A 17,592-nucleotide genomic window follows, 5' to 3' on the forward strand; every position below is an offset into this window, starting at 1 on the left:
CCATAACAAAAGGCCGTTTTCCAACCAAAAGTGTCTTTGCCCAGGACATTATCACGCAGCGACACAGTGAGGGGCTAATCAGGGCTTCTGTGACTGTATTAAATGGAGGACTGTAACCCTCCCCCACTCCAAGAGCATGGGCACTTGCATTAGTCATGTAATTGTGTATATAACTGCGTACCTAACAGCATGCACTTTCAACCACGGAAAGTAAAGAACATTCCAGCTGAGTGATAAGGTAGAGAAAATGTTACTCCATACTCATACAAACGCTGCAACGGCACCGTCTGAACTAGGTACATTATGAACGACAATTTAGAAAGGACATCCAACTCAGAATATGTATTTCAGAACAGGATCTGCTGTTTACAGCCTGTTCTAAAATACAGACGTGGACGTCCAAGTTCTGGCTACATCCGGCACGAACTTCCATTTTACAAACAAACGTCCAAACTATTAACGGGGAAAGAAAACCAGAGATGTCCAATGTGGCAGCAGAGGTATGTCCGTATTATAAAATGGCCACACAGACTTCCAAGTGGAAGCATAGCCTAATGGTTAGAATAGCCAGCTGAGAACCAGAGCAGAGAACCAGAGGTTGCAGGTTCAAATCCCACTGCAGATGTTTGCAATTTTCTTTTCTTTTTCAAACCGTGAGACCTTTAGGTACAGAAAAATACCTGCTGTGACCTCCTTTCAGTGTAGAACTGCTCAATCAGAGCACCTTTCTGTAACCTGGACATGCCAAATGCCAGGTCTAAATACAGAAGTCCGTCTTTCGGAACATGGACATCCCTTCCCCTTCCGCAATCAGAGTTGGATGTTCATCTTTTGGCCTTTCCTAGTCCTGTCCAAAATATGCCCAGACCAAGCCTCCTTGCTACTGCAGTTTCAGACGTTGAACACCCAAATTTCTAAAATCTTTCAGTATTGGAATTTCAACTGAATTCATACTAAATACCTTGACACAATCAACCTCAATGATGCCAGATGATAAAAAAATCTGAGTTTTCAAAATATTCAGTTTTAGACGATTGTCTTCCATCAACTGAATAATTTTCACAAGGCACAAATGCAATTTTATGAAAGTACCTTCAAAAGAGGTTTCAACTGGCAATAAGAATTGAATATCACCAGCATACAATTTATATTGCACCCCAACACATTTCAATAAGATGACCAATGGTATAAGAAAAAGATTAAAAAGTACTGCAAACAGACAGGAGCCTTGAAGGACTCCGGTCGAACATGCTATAAAAGCAGATTTCTCTGACTCATTGAATACACAGAAACTCCTATCAGATAAGAAGGAACAAAACCAACATAATACCGTACCGGTCAGTCCAATGGACTGTAATCGGTTCAGTAAAATGTCATGAATAGACGTTTCAGCAGCTTTTGACACGATCAAAGTAATCGGCAAAAACTTTGTCCCTTTATTAAAAACAGTCTCGACACCATCCAACAAAGATAATCAACAATGTTTCCGTGTCACAATCTTTTCTAAAGCCAAACTGATGCTGATATAAAATTCCCTGTTCTTGGAGATAATCATCTTATTGTTGAAGCAGAAAACGCTCAATCACTTTCGCAAAGAAGGGCATTGAAGAGATGGGACGATAATTCAATAAGGCAATATCGTGGATAGAATTAACTGGAATCAACAAAAAAATACCATCAATGTACAGCAGTTTAATCTCACCAATCTCCAAAGAAATTGCCCCAAGTGAACTTATAGTGAGACTGTATAATAGCGGAGATATGGGAGATCCCTGCAGAACTCAAATAGCGATCGCCATGAAAAAGACAGCATCCCATCTTTAATAGCAAAATATTGTCTATTTCTCAGAAATGAATCAAACCACTTAAGCTCAACATCAGCTAAACTCCGACAACCTAGTAAGTAATTGTTCATGGTTAACGGTGTCAAAAGCTGCTGAAATATCAAATTGCAGCAAGACCTCTTCTTTTCCTCTACACAAAATATTTAGTTGCAGATGTTAAAGTTAGTAGAAGTGTTTCTGTGCTGTGATAGCTACTAAAACCATATTGAGAGTTGTGTAATAAATTTAAGCTCGATATGTAGCCAGATAATTGAGAATTCACCACAAAATCTATCAACTTAGTAAAAAAAAAAAAAAAAAAAGTTATACTAGCTACAGGTCAAAAATTGGCAACCTGAGATACATCCGATTTAGCAGATTTTGGTATCAGAGTTAAGGCAAGGTTACCCATGGAAGGTGAAAACCATCCCTGAGTTAAGATCAGGTTGACCCAGTAAACTAACCAATTTAAAAAAAATCAAAAGGAGGGTTTTTCAACAAACCAGCAGGACAAATCTCTAATACAAAGAAATGTGTTGCTGGTCGTTTGAGCCAAGGATTCAGTTCATTGGCAGAGATGGGCTTTAAAAGCTGACCATTCTGTCTGTGGGTATTGGCAAATAATGATTCATCAAATATTTGTTTATCAAAAGCAGAGTGGAGGAGTGGCCTAGTGGTTAGGGTGGTGGACTTTGGTCCTGAGGATCTGAGTTCGATTCCCGACACAGGCAGCTCCTTGTGACTCTGGGCAAGTCACTTAACCCTCCATTGCCTGCCGCATTGAGCCTGCCATGAGTGGGAAAGCGCGGGGTACAAATGTGACAAAAAAAAAAAAAAAGATAAATCTTATCAACTTTTGAAGAAAAATAAGTAGTTAAATCATTTGCTGAAGGTTGAGAATGGACAGTACACAACGATAGACAAGGGGGGGGGGGGGGTAGTAAAATGATTTACAAGGTGGAATAATTTATTCAAACTGAGATGATTTATTCCAAACAATGTTTTTGAAATTGTATTTCCGATACATGGTTGATAGTTTTTTGGGTTTAAAGATGAATATATTTCCTGACACATCAAGGGAATCGCAGACTGGGAGGTGTGAGGTCTTGGCTTTTAAGGCAGGAATCATTGCCCTAGGTGGGACCTTCCTAGCGCGATTCCCTTGTAAGTGTTTTATTTTCCTTATTACTTATTTGTTTGAACCTAAGAAATTAGAAGAGTTTGTGGAAACAGATGAAGAATCCTCTGCAGCAACTTCCTTCAGTTACCAGTGCACCGGCTGCAATAACCGATTAACCTTCCTCCCTCAGAAAATGTGAAGTGTAAGGTTAACCATTTTGAGTTTTTCTTATTTTCTTTAAGATTGTTTTCCTGATCTTGGATCTTCCAATTGTGGACAATTATGTAAATATACATTGTTGAGAGAAAATGTTTTCCTTTTTATATTAATTTCTGTATTTCCTTACATTTATATGATAAATGTGAATGTAAATAAAAAAAAAAGGAAAAAAAAAAGAGATGATTTATTCCCACCAATTCAGAATAATAAACTTGTTCAGTGGAGTTCACTTGCTTTTTTGTAAATGTTTAACAGTGGATCGGTTTCAAGAGTATTCAATTGAGGGCGTACTGAACCCCAAAAAGCTCTCATCTATCTGCCTTCGAGTTATCTCCTGTTTTAGATTGCAAAGAATCAGATATATAAGTCAAAGTGAACCAAGAGAAACACTATCGGATTTGGTGCTTGCTCGTCAGACAGTTGAACTACAAGATATAACAGACACAGATAGGCATTTCTTAGAAATAATGGCCAAACCATCCCCCTTTTTAACACTTCTATAGGCATGCACAATGGCAGATCCAGGAGGACAACGCTCTGCAACTATGGGATTTGAATGTTCCTGTAGTCAGATTCCTGTAATAAAAACCAAACCCAAATCAGATCCTGTACAAGCAAATGTTTGCTATACACTGATCCAGCATTAAAATAGCAACAGGATATTGGAATCATAGGGTCAGAGGACAGACAACAAAGGCCGCGAAGCAATTTTTCTCAAAATTCATTTTAATAATTTATCATTTTCCCAAGAACTTCTAACAGATGGTTTCCTACCATAGGTAACTTCAATACTTTAGTACATAGTTTGAGAACAAACAACCCTACCAGTCTGAATTCTGAAGGCTTTAGTTTCAATAATAGGAAATCTGCCAGGGCAAGTTCTCAACATCATATAAACTCGCTCTCTGCAACACAGCACATTATGGACACCTTATAACCCTTCCCCTCTTCTACCCCCATTGTGTCCGAAACTCATGAACCTTATTCGACCACAACATCACCTTGTATTTGTTATCTACCAGACTTGGCAAACGCCTTTACAGTACTATGTAAGCCACATTGAGCTTGCAAATAAGTGGGAAAATATGGGATACAAATGTAACAAATAAATAAATAAATAAACCTCTTAAACCATCCACAAGTCCATAAACAAAACAAACTCCAAAACCATCTCATTTTATAAAATATCATAACCTCCCCCCCAAAAAACACCCAATTATATAAAATATCATAACTCCCCCCCCCCCAACAAAAACCTTTCTATAATAATCTCGTCACTGCATATGTTGCAGCCACGATCCCCAATGAAATTACAGCACGGATTCTGTACCTAATCATGGTCCACATCAAAAACATGGTGATGGCTGGAATTTACATTTTCCAATGAAGAAGCTCTGCAGTTGAAATCTGATTTTTCATCACAAATGATTAGGATTCAAGATACAGTTAAAAGAGTTTCAGTATTTCCCGTGATATTTTGTCATTCTTAAATATTTTTGGACTGTAATATTAAAAGTGAATAACAAAAAAAAAACAAGTTTCTCATGTGGAGAAAATATTTTTGGTGTTCTTAACTTCTGTGACCTTTTGATCTCCCTATATTTATCTCTTTAGGTTTTGAGGTCTAATGGCAGGTTTCATAATTCCACTGGTAATAATTTACCGATGTCAATGGCTCTTTTTAATAGAGTTGTCACAATTATTGACCATGCCTAAATAGAAAGCTTTTTACAGATACAGAACACAGCTGTTATCTTCTTGCAGTCAGCTTGGTATCTACTTTCTGTACTGGAGAAACTCGCAAGACTGACAGCACAATCCGTTCCTCAACTATGGGATTACTTAATCATCTTTCGCAGCCTGCATTGTTGATGAACCTCTCAAAGACAGTTTACGCTAATCTGGCTTGCATTAAGAGATCTGAGAAGTTACCACCCCTTCTTTCGCAGCCTGCATTGTTGATGAACCTCTCAAAGACAGTTTACGCTAATCTGGCTTGCATTAAGAGATCTGAGAAGTTACCACCCCTTTCTACCTCCGAGTACCTTCCAGAGGTCCGAAAAAGTAATTACAGAACAAAACAAACATCAGAAGTTTATGTTGTAACCAAAAGTAGAGAAAGACCCCAAGGCAGGTGAGCATATACTGAACTAATGATTTAACCTTTTACTCAAAAGCAAAGAGCTACCTGAGCATGTCTGTGTGGACAGCGCATACAAAGTGAGATCAGACAAATTAGTTTCCATTGTTTAAGGTTTTCAGTAACAGCAATAGCCAAACTCTGTGAGGTTGTTGACATGTTAGTCTCCCATCCATGTAAACACACTGAAATAGTGAAATCTAACTTCTGCTTTCCCTAGCTGGAAATACTGAACACACGTTTCCAGCCGTGACACAGCAGCTACAATCAGAAATGAAACTGATGTTCTAATGACAAGTGACTAAAGGTCAATCTGAATGGGCTGGGGCTGCCCTGGGGTTACTTCATCTCATACAGGGCTATTTCCACAGAAAAACAGGGGTAAGAATTTCAAATCAGAACCAAGGTGTATAACGAAGCAGTTGATGCCACAGACACCAGTGAGGGAAAACCTTCAACCCCCCCCCCCCCCCCCCCTAAATATGATAAAAGTGCAAGCATGAAGGGTGAAAGTTCCTTTACCTTTTAACTCATTGTTCTCCAAAATGAGTTCATTAATTTGCTGTAGCATGTTTTCCGGTGTAATCTCACCAAGTGTGGGATGATTCAGACTGGGGGGTCCATTTGCCATCTCACCAACAGCACAGTTACCATTCTCAGCAGGTCTAGCTGATGGACGGTTCGACATAGCCACAACCGCACCTAAAAAAACAAAAAAAAAAAGGAAAAATTTGATTCACAGAAGTCCTACCAGCCAAAATGGGTACAAATGATGAGCTGTACAGATGCTGGGGTCTGGAATTGGTATAATCTCTCCTGCTTCACACAATTCCAATATTTACTGGTCTAGCAGCCACTAATCATGTACTCTGGTCTTTTTATCATTGTGTGGAGCTACACCAGAATACCTGAACTGATGGTTTCTGTTCTCATTTTCTCAAAAGCAAAGACGGCGCAGAAATCATCGTCTAGCATATGATAAATAGAAGTAGTAGTAGAATCTGACTTATCCTTCACCTAAGGGGATTAGATATAAGGGGGTTTGTACTTCTACTTTACCTTATGTGACTGCAAACTGTTCTAATTTGTATTGGGATGTTATTCCATCTATCCCTTGCTATCGGATGTTTTGTATAGCTCTTAAAACACCTCTATTTGAAAATCTTGAAGGGGAAGTACATTTCTATGTATAAGGTAAATTTTGAAGGGAAGTATATTTTTAATATTTTTATATTGTAATTTTAATTGATTGTAATTCCTGGTATGTCCCAGTCTCTTTTTGATTATTTGTAAATCACACTGAACTCTGTTGGGTATGTTGTGATCTATAAGAAATAAAGGGGTCCTTTTATTAAGCTGTGGAAAGGGCCCTTTTCACTGCAGCAGGTAAAAAGACCCCAGGCACACATGGCCATGCGGTAAGAGAACTACCCACTGAGGTAGCGATAAGGGCTCCCACGCCAACCCGGCGGTAACTGGGCAGCGAATCGAAATGACTGATTACCACCGGGTTATTGCTGTGCAAGCCATTTCCAGGGGTCTTCTTTTTCCCCCCAAAATGACACGTGGTAAAGAGCGAGCGGTAAGTTGGGCTTACCGCCGCTGTGTAAAAAGACCCCAAAGTAAAGATATGTGTGAGGTAGAATGGTATGTCCCAGATTGGCGACTGTTTGCAGCTCTGGGTGGAGCTTGTGATAGGCCGCTAACATTGCTCCCCAGACAAAAGTCTATGTCACTGTGACACAGGGTTGCCAGATGGGCGGTTTTCCTGTCCAATTGGGCGGTTTTCCGCAACCGCCGCGGGAAACTTTTGCCCGCGGCGGGTTGCGTTTTTTTGGGCTTGTTTTTTTTTTTTCGCGCGGGTTTTGGGCGGTTTTTCGGCCGGCGGGGGTAGGGCTAACGGCAACAGAGGCGGGGTTTGGTGACGTATTGGGCGGGGCGAGGTGAAGTATTGGGCGGGGTGATGACGGAAGGGGTGGGGCTGACGGCGGGGGTGGGGTGATGGCAGAAGGGGCGGGGTTCATGACGGAAGGGGCGGGGTGATGACGTTGGAGGTGGGGTGTGTGCGGTTTTTGGCCTGTTTTGGGTGGGAATTTTTTTTTTTATATGGCAACACTGCTGTGACATCATTAACAGTAAGCTGGTACCCTTCCTTGTCCAAATAGTAGCAGCTTTACAGTTCAAAAAATTTTAAATGCACGAAAACTGCAGGGTGGTCACACTATATAGTCTGTAACTTCTCCGTGTTTAAAGCAGGGGCGTAGCCAGACACTCAATTTTGGGTGGGCCTGGGCCCAAGGTGGGTGGGCAGAAGTACCTCGCCCCGTCCCACAGGTGATTTGGTCTCTCCTTCTCTCGCCTGCATGCCATATGACCTCTCAAACATCCCCCCTCTCCCGTATACCTTTTAAATAGCAGATTTTCACCAGCAGCGAGCAGCAACTAATACACACTGCTCATGTTGGTCCCACACCCTTACCTCTGATGCAACTTCCTGTGTCTGCCTAGGCAGAAATACTTCAGAGGGAAGGCTGTGGAGCCGGTGCAAGCAGTATGTATGTCACTGTTCAGTGCAGGTGAAGATCTGCTACTTACAAGGTATGCAGGAGGGACACCTGTTGGGAGTTTTCAGCTGGTGGGGCTTGGGGATCCCTGCCAGCCACATCATAGGTATGCTGCTACTGGGTGGGCCTGAACCCAAAGTGGTTTAAAGATAGTTTCATTCCACTAAGCACATACACATAGACAATGACAACAAATCAATCTGTAAAATTTCATACTGAAATGCCAAGTGGTTGCTGATAAAACAGCAAAAAAAACTCTAGGGGGTTATTTATCATTATCATTATTTTACATTGCCCTGTAGGCTTTAAGAAACATCTTTTTCACTTTGCCCCCTGGATCAGAATCACCAAATCATTTGGGGGTCTTTATTTCTGGCACTGGGTTACATGCTTTAATAAGGAAGCTAACACTGATCCAGAAAAACACATAATCTTAGAAACCTGACTGGGTTGTTGATCTTCAGGACCAAAACTTGGACAGCCCCATACTAAAAGCTGTAAAGTCCTGACAAGGAAGGCACGAGTGACACATATTCGTCTGCCCTCCCCGTGGTCTATCATCCCCCTCCCCACCCCCCAAACTCATACCTGAGCTTCCCCACCAACAACCCCGCTTCCTCCTCCAGTGAGTCTTCGACCCTCTCCCTGCTGCAATCTGAGTCTCAGCGTCCCGGGACCCGCCCTCCTCTGACGCTACTTCCTGTTTCCGGTCAGGGCTGGGGGGCGGGACGCGGCGCGGCCTGTTGTGCGATCTGGAGCTGCATTGGGAACGGGTTTGCGGGGAAGGAGGGAAGTAGTTCCTGCGGGCTTCTCGTGCAAAGAGGTTTAATAGACAGAGGGGTGGGAGAGAGCCGTCGAGTTCTCTGTAAACAAGGAAGCTGATCTGGTTAATCTCTGTTTCCACTCCCCCGCGCAGCCGTCATCCAGTACACTCAAAACAAAGCAAGCAAACCTATGAGCTGCTACAAGGAGGTTTAATAGACAGGAGTGGAAATGAGCCTATCTAGTCCACTGTAAGCAAGGAAGCTGAATTGGTTAATCTCTGTTTCCACTCCCCCGCGCAGCCGTCATCCAGTACACTCAAAACAAAGCAAGCAAACCTATGAGCTGCTACAAGGAGGTTTAATAGACAGGAGTGGAAATGAGCCTATCTAGTCCACTGTAAGCAAGGAAGCTGAATTGGTTAATCTCTGTTTCCACTCCGCCGCGCAGCCGTCATCCAGTACACTCAAAACAAAGCAAGCAAACCTATGAGCTGCTGCAAGGAGGTTTAATAGACAGTAGTGGAAGTATGCCAATCTCTGTTTCCACTCCTCCACGCAGCCGTCATCCAGTACACTCAAAACAAAGCAAGCAAACCTATGAGCTGCTGCAAGGAGGTTTAATAGACAGTAGTGGAAGTATGCCAATCTCTGTTTCCACTCCTCCACGCAGCCGTCATCCAGTACACTCAAAACAAAGCAAGCTAACCTATGAGCTGCTGCAAGGAGGTTTAATAGACAGTAGTGGAAGTATGCCAATCTCTGTTTCCACTCCTCCACGCAGCCGTCATCCAGTACACTCAAAACAAAGCAAGCTAACCTATGAGCTGCTACAAGGAGGTTTAATAGACAGGAGTGGAGCTGAGCCTATCTAGTCCACTGTAAGCGAGGAAGCCGATTTGGTTAATCTCTGTTTCCACTCCCCCGCGCAGCCGTCATCCAGTACACTCAAAACAAAGCAAGCAAACCTATGAGCTGCTGCAAGGAGGTTTAATAGACAGTAGTGGAAGTATGCCAATCTCTGTTTCCACTCCTCCACGCAGCCGTCATCCAGTACACTCAAAACAAAGCAAGCTAACCTATGAGCTGCTACAAGGAGGTTTAATAGACAGGAGTGGAGCTGAGCCTATCTAGTCCACTGTAAGCGAGGAAGCCGATTTGGTTAATCTCTGTTTCCACTCCCCCGCGCAGCCGTCATCCAGTACACTCAAAACAAAGCAAGCAAACCTATGAGCTGCTGCAAGGAGGTTTAATAGACAGGAGTGGAGCTGAGCCTATCTAGTCCACTGTAAGCGAGGAAGCCGATTTGGTTAATCTCTGTTTCCACTCCCCCGCGCAGCCGTCATCCAGTACACTCAAAACAAAGCAAGCAAACCTATGAGCTGCTGCAAGGAGGTTTAATAGACAGTAGTGGAAGTATGCCAATCTCTGTTTCCACTCCTCCACGCAGCCGTCATCCAGTACACTCAAAACAAAGCAAGCTAACCTATGAGCTGCTGCAAGGAGGTTTAATAGACAGGAGTGGAAGTATGCCAATCTCTGTTTCCACTCCTCCACGCAGCCGTCATCCAGTACACTCAAAACAAAGCAAGCTAACCTATGAGCTGCTGCAAGGAGGTTTAATAGACAGTAGTGGAAGTATGCCAATCTCTGTTTCCACTCCTCCACGCAGCCGTCATCCAGTACACTCAAAACAAAGCAAGCTAACCTATGAGCTGCTACAAGGAGGTTTAATAGACAGGAGTGGAGCTGAGCCTATCTAGTCCACTGTAAGCGAGGAAGCCGATTTGGTTAATCTCTGTTTCCACTCCCCCGCGCAGCCGTCATCCAGTACACTCAAAACAAAGCAAGCTAACCTATGAGCTGCTACAAGGAGGTTTAATAGACAGGAGTGGAGCTGAGCCTATCTAGTCCACTGTAAGCGAGGAAGCCGATTTGGTTAATCTCTGTTTCCACTCCCCCGCGCAGCCGTCATCCAGTACACTCAAAACAAAGCAAGCAAACCTATGAGCTGCTGCAAGGAGGTTTAATAGACAGTAGTGGAAGTATGCCAATCTCTGTTTCCACTCCTCCACGCAGCCGTCATCCAGTACACTCAAAACAAAGCAAGCAAACCTATGAGCTGCTGCAAGGAGGTTTAATAGACAGTAGTGGAAGTATGCCAATCTCTGTTTCCACTCCTCCACGCAGCCGTCATCCAGTACACTCAAAACAAAGCAAGCTAACCTATGAGCTGCTGCAAGGAGGTTTAATAGACAGTAGTGGAAGTATGCCAATCTCTGTTTCCACTCCTCCACGCAGCCGTCATCCAGTACACTCAAAACAAAGCAAGCTAACCTATGAGCTGCTACAAGGAGGTTTAATAGACAGGAGTGGAGCTGAGCCTATCTAGTCCACTGTAAGCGAGGAAGCCGATTTGGTTAATCTCTGTTTCCACTCCGCCGCGCAGCCGTCATCCAGTACACTCAAAACAAAGCAAGCAAACCTATGAGCTGCTGCAAGGAGGTTTAATAGACAGGAGTGGAAGTATGCCAATCTCTGTTTCCACTCCTCCACGCAGCCGTCATCCAGTACACTCAAAACAAAGCAAGCTAACCTATGAGCTGCTACAAGGAGGTTTAATAGACAGGAGTGGAGCTGAGCCTATCTAGTCCACTGTAAGCGAGGAAGCCGATTTGGTTAATCTCTGTTTCCACTCCCCCGCGCAGCCGTCATCCAGTACACTCAAAACAAAGCAAGCAAACCTATGAGCTGCTGCAAGGAGGTTTAATAGACAGGAGTGGAAGTATGCCAATCTCTGTTTCCACTCCTCCACGCAGCCGTCATCCAGTACACTCAAAACAAAGCAAGCAAACCTATGAGCTGCTGCAAGGAGGTTTAATAGACAGTAGTGGAAGTATGCCAATCTCTGTTTCCACTCCTCCACGCAGCCGTCATCCAGTACACTCAAAACAAAGCAAGCTAACCTATGAGCTGCTACAAGGAGGTTTAATAGACAGGAGTGGAGCTGAGCCTATCTAGTCCACTGTAAGCGAGGAAGCCGATTTGGTTAATCTCTGTTTCCACTCCCCCGCGCAGCCGTCATCCAGTACACTCAAAACAAAGCAAGCAAACCTATGAGCTGCTGCAAGGAGGTTTAATAGACAGGAGTGGAAGTATGCCAATCTCTGTTTCCACTCCTCCACGCAGCCGTCATCCAGTACACTCAAAACAAAGCAAGCTAACCTATGAGCTGCTACAAGGAGGTTTAATAGACAGGAGTGGAGCTGAGCCTATTTAGTCCACTGTAAGCGAGGAAGCCGATTTGGTTAATCTCTGTTTCCACTCCGCCGCGCAGCCGTCATCCAGTACACTCAAAACAAAGCAAGCAAACCTATGAGCTGCTGCAAGGAGGTTTAATAGACAGGAGTGGAGCTGAGCCTATCTAGTCCACTGTAAGCGAGGAAGCCGATTTGGTTAATCTCTGTTTCCACTCCCCCGCGCAGCCGTCATCCAGTACACTCAAAACAAAGCAAGCAAACCTATGAGCTGCTGCAAGGAGGTTTAATAGACAGTAGTGGAAGTATGCCAATCTCTGTTTCCACTCCTCCACGCAGCCGTCATCCAGTACACTCAAAACAAAGCAAGCAAACCTATGAGCTGCTGCAAGGAGGTTTAATAGACAGTAGTGGAAGTATGCCAATCTCTGTTTCCACTCCTCCACGCAGCCGTCATCCAGTACACTCAAAACAAAGCAAGCTAACCTATGAGCTGCTGCAAGGAGGTTTAATAGACAGTAGTGGAAGTATGCCAATCTCTGTTTCCACTCCTCCACGCAGCCGTCATCCAGTACACTCAAAACAAAGCAAGCTAACCTATGAGCTGCTACAAGGAGGTTTAATAGACAGGAGTGGAGCTGAGCCTATCTAGTCCACTGTAAGCGAGGAAGCCGATTTGGTTAATCTCTGTTTCCACTCCGCCGCGCAGCCGTCATCCAGTACACTCAAAACAAAGCAAGCAAACCTATGAGCTGCTGCAAGGAGGTTTAATAGACAGGAGTGGAAGTATGCCAATCTCTGTTTCCACTCCTCCACGCAGCCGTCATCCAGTACACTCAAAACAAAGCAAGCTAACCTATGAGCTGCTACAAGGAGGTTTAATAGACAGGAGTGGAGCTGAGCCTATCTAGTCCACTGTAAGCGAGGAAGCCGATTTGGTTAATCTCTGTTTCCACTCCCCCGCGCAGCCGTCATCCAGTACACTCAAAACAAAGCAAGCAAACCTATGAGCTGCTGCAAGGAGGTTTAATAGACAGGAGTGGAAGTATGCCAATCTCTGTTTCCACTCCTCCACGCAGCCGTCATCCAGTACACTCAAAACAAAGCAAGCAAACCTATGAGCTGCTGCAAGGAGGTTTAATAGACAGGAGTGGAAGTATGCCAATCTCTGTTTCCACTCCTCCACGCAGCCGTCATCCAGTACACTCAAAACAAAGCAAGCTAACCTATGAGCTGCTACAAGGAGGTTTAATAGACAGGAGTGGAGCTGAGCCTATCTAGTCCACTGTAAGCGAGGAAGCCGATTTGGTTAATCTCTGTTTCCACTCCCCCGCGCAGCCGTCATCCAGTACACTCAAAACAAAGCAAGCAAACCTATGAGCTGCTGCAAGGAGGTTTAATAGACAGGAGTGGAAGTATGCCAATCTCTGTTTCCACTCCTCCACGCAGCCGTCATCCAGTACACTCAAAACAAAGCAAGCTAACCTATGAGCTGCTACAAGGAGGTTTAATAGACAGGAGTGGAGCTGAGCCTATTTAGTCCACTGTAAGCGAGGAAGCCGATTTGGTTAATCTCTGTTTCCACTCCGCCGCGCAGCCGTCATCCAGTACACTCAAAACAAAGCAAGCAAACCTATGAGCTGCTGCAAGGAGGTTTAATAGACAGGAGTGGAAGTATGCCAATCTCTGTTTCCACTCCTCCACGCAGCCGTCATCCAGTACACTCAAAACAAAGCAAGCTAACCTATGAGCTGCTACAAGGAGGTTTAATAGACAGGAGTGGAGCTGAGCCTATCTAGTCCACTGTAAGCGAGGAAGCCGATTTGGTTAATCTCTGTTTCCACTCCCCCGCGCAGCCGTCATCCAGTACACTCAAAACAAAGCAAGCAAACCTATGAGCTGCTGCAAGGAGGTTTAATAGACAGGAGTGGAAGTATGCCAATCTCTGTTTCCACTCCTCCACGCAGCCGTCATCCAGTACACTCAAAACAAAGCAAGCTAACCTATGAGCTGCTACAAGGAGGTTTAATAGACAGGAGTGGAGCTGAGCCTATCTAGTCCACTGTAAGCGAGGAAGCTGAATTGGTTAATCTCTGTTTCCGCACAGCCGTCATTGCCATACACTCAGAACAGAGCAAGCAAACCTATGACCTGCTGCAAGGAGATTAAATAGACAGGAGTGGAAGTGAGCCTATCTAGTCCACTGTAAGCAAGGAAGCCAATTAGGACAATCTAAGTTTGCCCTTCCCAGCGCAGCCGTCATCCCCATTCACTCAAATCAAAGCAAGCAAACCTAGGAGCTGCTGCAAGGAGGTTTAATAGACAGGAGTGGAAGTATGCCAATCTCTGTTTCCACTCCTCCACGCAGCCGTCATCCAGTACACTCAAAACAAAGCAAGCTAACCTATGAGCTGCTACAAGGAGGTTTAATAGACAGGAGTGGAGCTGAGCCTATCTAGTCCACTGTAAGCGAGGAAGCCGATTTGGTTAATCTCTGTTTCCACTCCCCCGCGCAGCCGTCATCCAGTACACTCAAAACAAAGCAAGCAAACCTATGAGCTGCTGCAAGGAGGTTTAATAGACAGGAGTGGAGCTGAGCCTATCTAGTCCACTGTAAGCGAGGAAGCTGAATTGGTTAATCTCTGTTTCCGCACAGCCGTCATTGCCATACACTCAGAACAGAGCAAGCAAACCTATGACCTGCTGCAAGGAGATTAAATAGACAGGAGTGGAAGTGAGCCTATCTAGTCCACTGTAAGCAAGGAAGCCAATTAGGACAATCTAAGTTTGCCCTTCCCAGCGCAGCCGTCATCCCCATTCACTCAAATCAAAGCAAGCAAACCTAGGAGCTGCTGCAAGGAGGTTTAATAGACAGGAGTGGAGCTGAGCCTATCTAGTCCACTGTAAGCAAGGAAGCTGAATTGGTTAATCTCTGTTTCCACTCCCCCGCGCAGCCGTCATCCAGTACACTCAAAACAAAGCAAGCAAACCTATGAGCTGCTACAAGGAGGTTTAATAGACTGGAGTGGAGCTGAGCCTATCTAGTCCACTGTAAGCGAGGAAGCCGATTTGGTTAATCTCTGTTTCCACTCCCCCGCGCAGCCGTCATCCAGTACACTCAAAACAAAGCAAGCAAACCTATGAGCTGCTACAAGGAGGTTTAATAGACAGGAGTGGAGCTGAGCCTATCTAGTCCACTGTAAGCGAGGAAGCCGATTTGGTTAATCTCTGTTTCCACTCCCCCGCGCAGCCGTCATCCAGTACACTCAAAACAAAGCAAGCAAACCTATGAGCTGCTACAAGGAGGTTTAATAGACAGGAGTGGAGCTGAGCCTATCTAGTCCACTGTAAGCGAGGAAGCTGAATTGGTTAATCTCTGTTTCCGCACAGCCGTCATTGCCATACACTCAGAACAGAGCAAGCAAACCTATGACCTGCTGCAAGGAGATTAAATAGACAGGAGTGGAAGTGAGCCTATCTAGTCCACTGTAAGCAAGGAAGCCAATTAGGACAATCTAAGTTTGCCCTTCCCAGCGCAGCCGTCATCCCCATTCACTCAAATCAAAGCAAGCAAACCTATGAGATGCTGCAAGGAGGTTTAATAGACAGGAGTGGAAATGAGCCTATCTAGTCCACTGTAAGCGAGGAAGCCGATTTGGTTAATCTCTGTTTCCGCTCCCCCGCGCAGCCGTCATTGCCATACACTCAGAACAGAGCAAGCTAACCTATGAGATGCTGCAAGGAGGTTTAATAGACAGGAGTGGAAGTATGCCAATCTCTGTTTCCACTCCTCCACGCAGCCGTCATCCAGTACACTCAAAACAAAGCAAGCTAACCTATGAGCTGCTACAAGGAGGTTTAATAGACAGGAGTGGAGCTGAGCCTATCTAGTCCACTGTAAGCGAGGAAGCCGATTTGGTTAATCTCTGTTTCCACTCCCCCGCGCAGCCGTCATCCAGTACACTCAAAACAAAGCAAGCAAACCTATGAGCTGCTACAAGGAGGTTTAATAGACAGGAGTGGAAGTATGCCAATCTCTGTTTCCACTCCTCCACGCAGCCGTCATCCAGTACACTCAAAACAAAGCAAGCAAACCTATGAGCTGCTACAAGGAGGTTTAATAGACAGGAGTGGAGCTGAGCCTATCTAGTCCACTGTAAGCGAGGAAGCCGATTTGGTTAATCTCTGTTTCCACTCCCCCGCGCAGCCGTCATCCAGTACACTCAAAACAAAGCAAGCAAACCTATGAGCTGCTACAAGGAGGTTTAATAGACAGGAGTGGAGCTGAGCCTATCTAGTCCACTGTAAGCGAGGAAGCCGATTTGGTTAATCTCTGTTTCCACTCCCCCGCGCAGCCGTCATCCAGTACACTCAAAACAAAGCAAGCAAACCTATGAGCTGCTACAAGGAGGTTTAATAGACAGGAGTGGAGCTGAGCCTATCTAGTCCACTGTAAGCGAGGAAGCTGAATTGGTTAATCTCTGTTTCCGCACAGCCGTCATTGCCATACACTCAGAACAGAGCAAGCAAACCTATGACCTGCTGCAAGGAGATTAAATAGACAGGAGTGGAAGTGAGCCTATCTAGTCCACTGTAAGCAAGGAAGCCAATTAGGACAATCTAAGTTTGCCCTTCCCAGCGCAGCCGTCATCCCCATTCACTCAAATCAAAGCAAGCAAACCTATGAGATGCTGCAAGGAGGTTTAATAGACAGGAGTGGAAATGAGCCTATCTAGTCCACTGTAAGCGAGGAAGCCGATTTGGTTAATCTCTGTTTCCGCTCCCCCGCGCAGCCGTCATTGCCATACACTCAGAACAGAGCAAGCTAACCTATGAGATGCTGCAAGGAGGTTTAATAGACAGGAGTGGAAGTGAGCCTATCTAGTCCACTGTAAGCAAGGAAGCCGATTTGGTTAATCTCTGTTTCCACTCCCTCACACAGCCGTCATCTCTAGTACACTCGAAACAAAGCAAGCAAACCTATGAGCTGCTGCAAGGAGGTTTAATAGACAGGAGTGGAAGTGAGCCTATCTTCAGTTACATGATAAACAGTTTTTTCCAGTCTGGTTATCTTCTTCTCTGATAAGGCTTAAATTACCTTTTGTCCTTAGCCCAAAGTAATTAACTGAACACATCTGCAGACCTGGCACTACTTTTGCATCATAACAGAAAAAACCCCCCAGGTTCTAGTCCACTGAAAGCAAGGAAGCCAATTTGGTTAATCTCTTGTTTCCACTCCCCTGCCCAGCCATCATTGGCGTTCACTCAAAACTAAGCATGCAAACCTATGAGCTACTGCATCCATTTGTCATTCTTTATTGTTGGTCCATCTGTAAAAAAGTTTCAGTTGGATAGGCAGTGCCTTAAAAGCTGTAGGAGACAAGAAATAACAATTGAATATCAAACAGATTAAAAAAATATTGTAGCTGGTAGAAACAGCAATTATAAACTCTGTAGTTTGTGCTCATTTTTCTTCACTGTTCTTTTATACAATACAGATGGCCAGATTTTAGTGAGGATATCCTGTTTCCTGATGGGTTCATCTTAACTGTTGTAATCTGCCTTGTGAAGCCTGGTGTTATGAAGAAGGAGAAATATATTGAAATTAAATGGAAGTAGAATTAAACTCTCCTTTCATTGTGGCACTTGGAATCACATCTTCATCTGTTTTTTAGAAGTTTACCTTTTGTTGTACATTTTTCAGGCAT

General features: G+C 44.4%; 1 protein-coding gene across 1 annotated transcript in view; it reads right to left on the reverse strand.

Moving 5' to 3' along the window:
• OPTN (optineurin) overlaps positions 1 to 8,526 on the reverse strand; it is a 54,668-nt gene extending 46,142 nt beyond the window's left edge. The window contains exons 1-2 of the mRNA XM_030215757.1: positions 8,455 to 8,526; positions 5,825 to 6,004 (exon numbers count right to left, since the gene is read on the reverse strand). Coding sequence (XP_030071617.1) covers positions 5,825 to 5,990 — 166 coding nt within the window. The 5' untranslated portion in view covers positions 5,991 to 6,004; positions 8,455 to 8,526. The remainder of the gene's footprint in view (positions 1 to 5,824; positions 6,005 to 8,454) is intronic.
• Between the last annotated feature and the right edge of the window lie 9,066 nt (positions 8,527 to 17,592).

This window comes from Microcaecilia unicolor, chromosome 10, assembly GCF_901765095.1.
Source record: "Microcaecilia unicolor chromosome 10, aMicUni1.1, whole genome shotgun sequence".
In the NCBI taxonomy this organism is placed as follows: domain Eukaryota; kingdom Metazoa; phylum Chordata; class Amphibia; order Gymnophiona; family Siphonopidae; genus Microcaecilia; species Microcaecilia unicolor.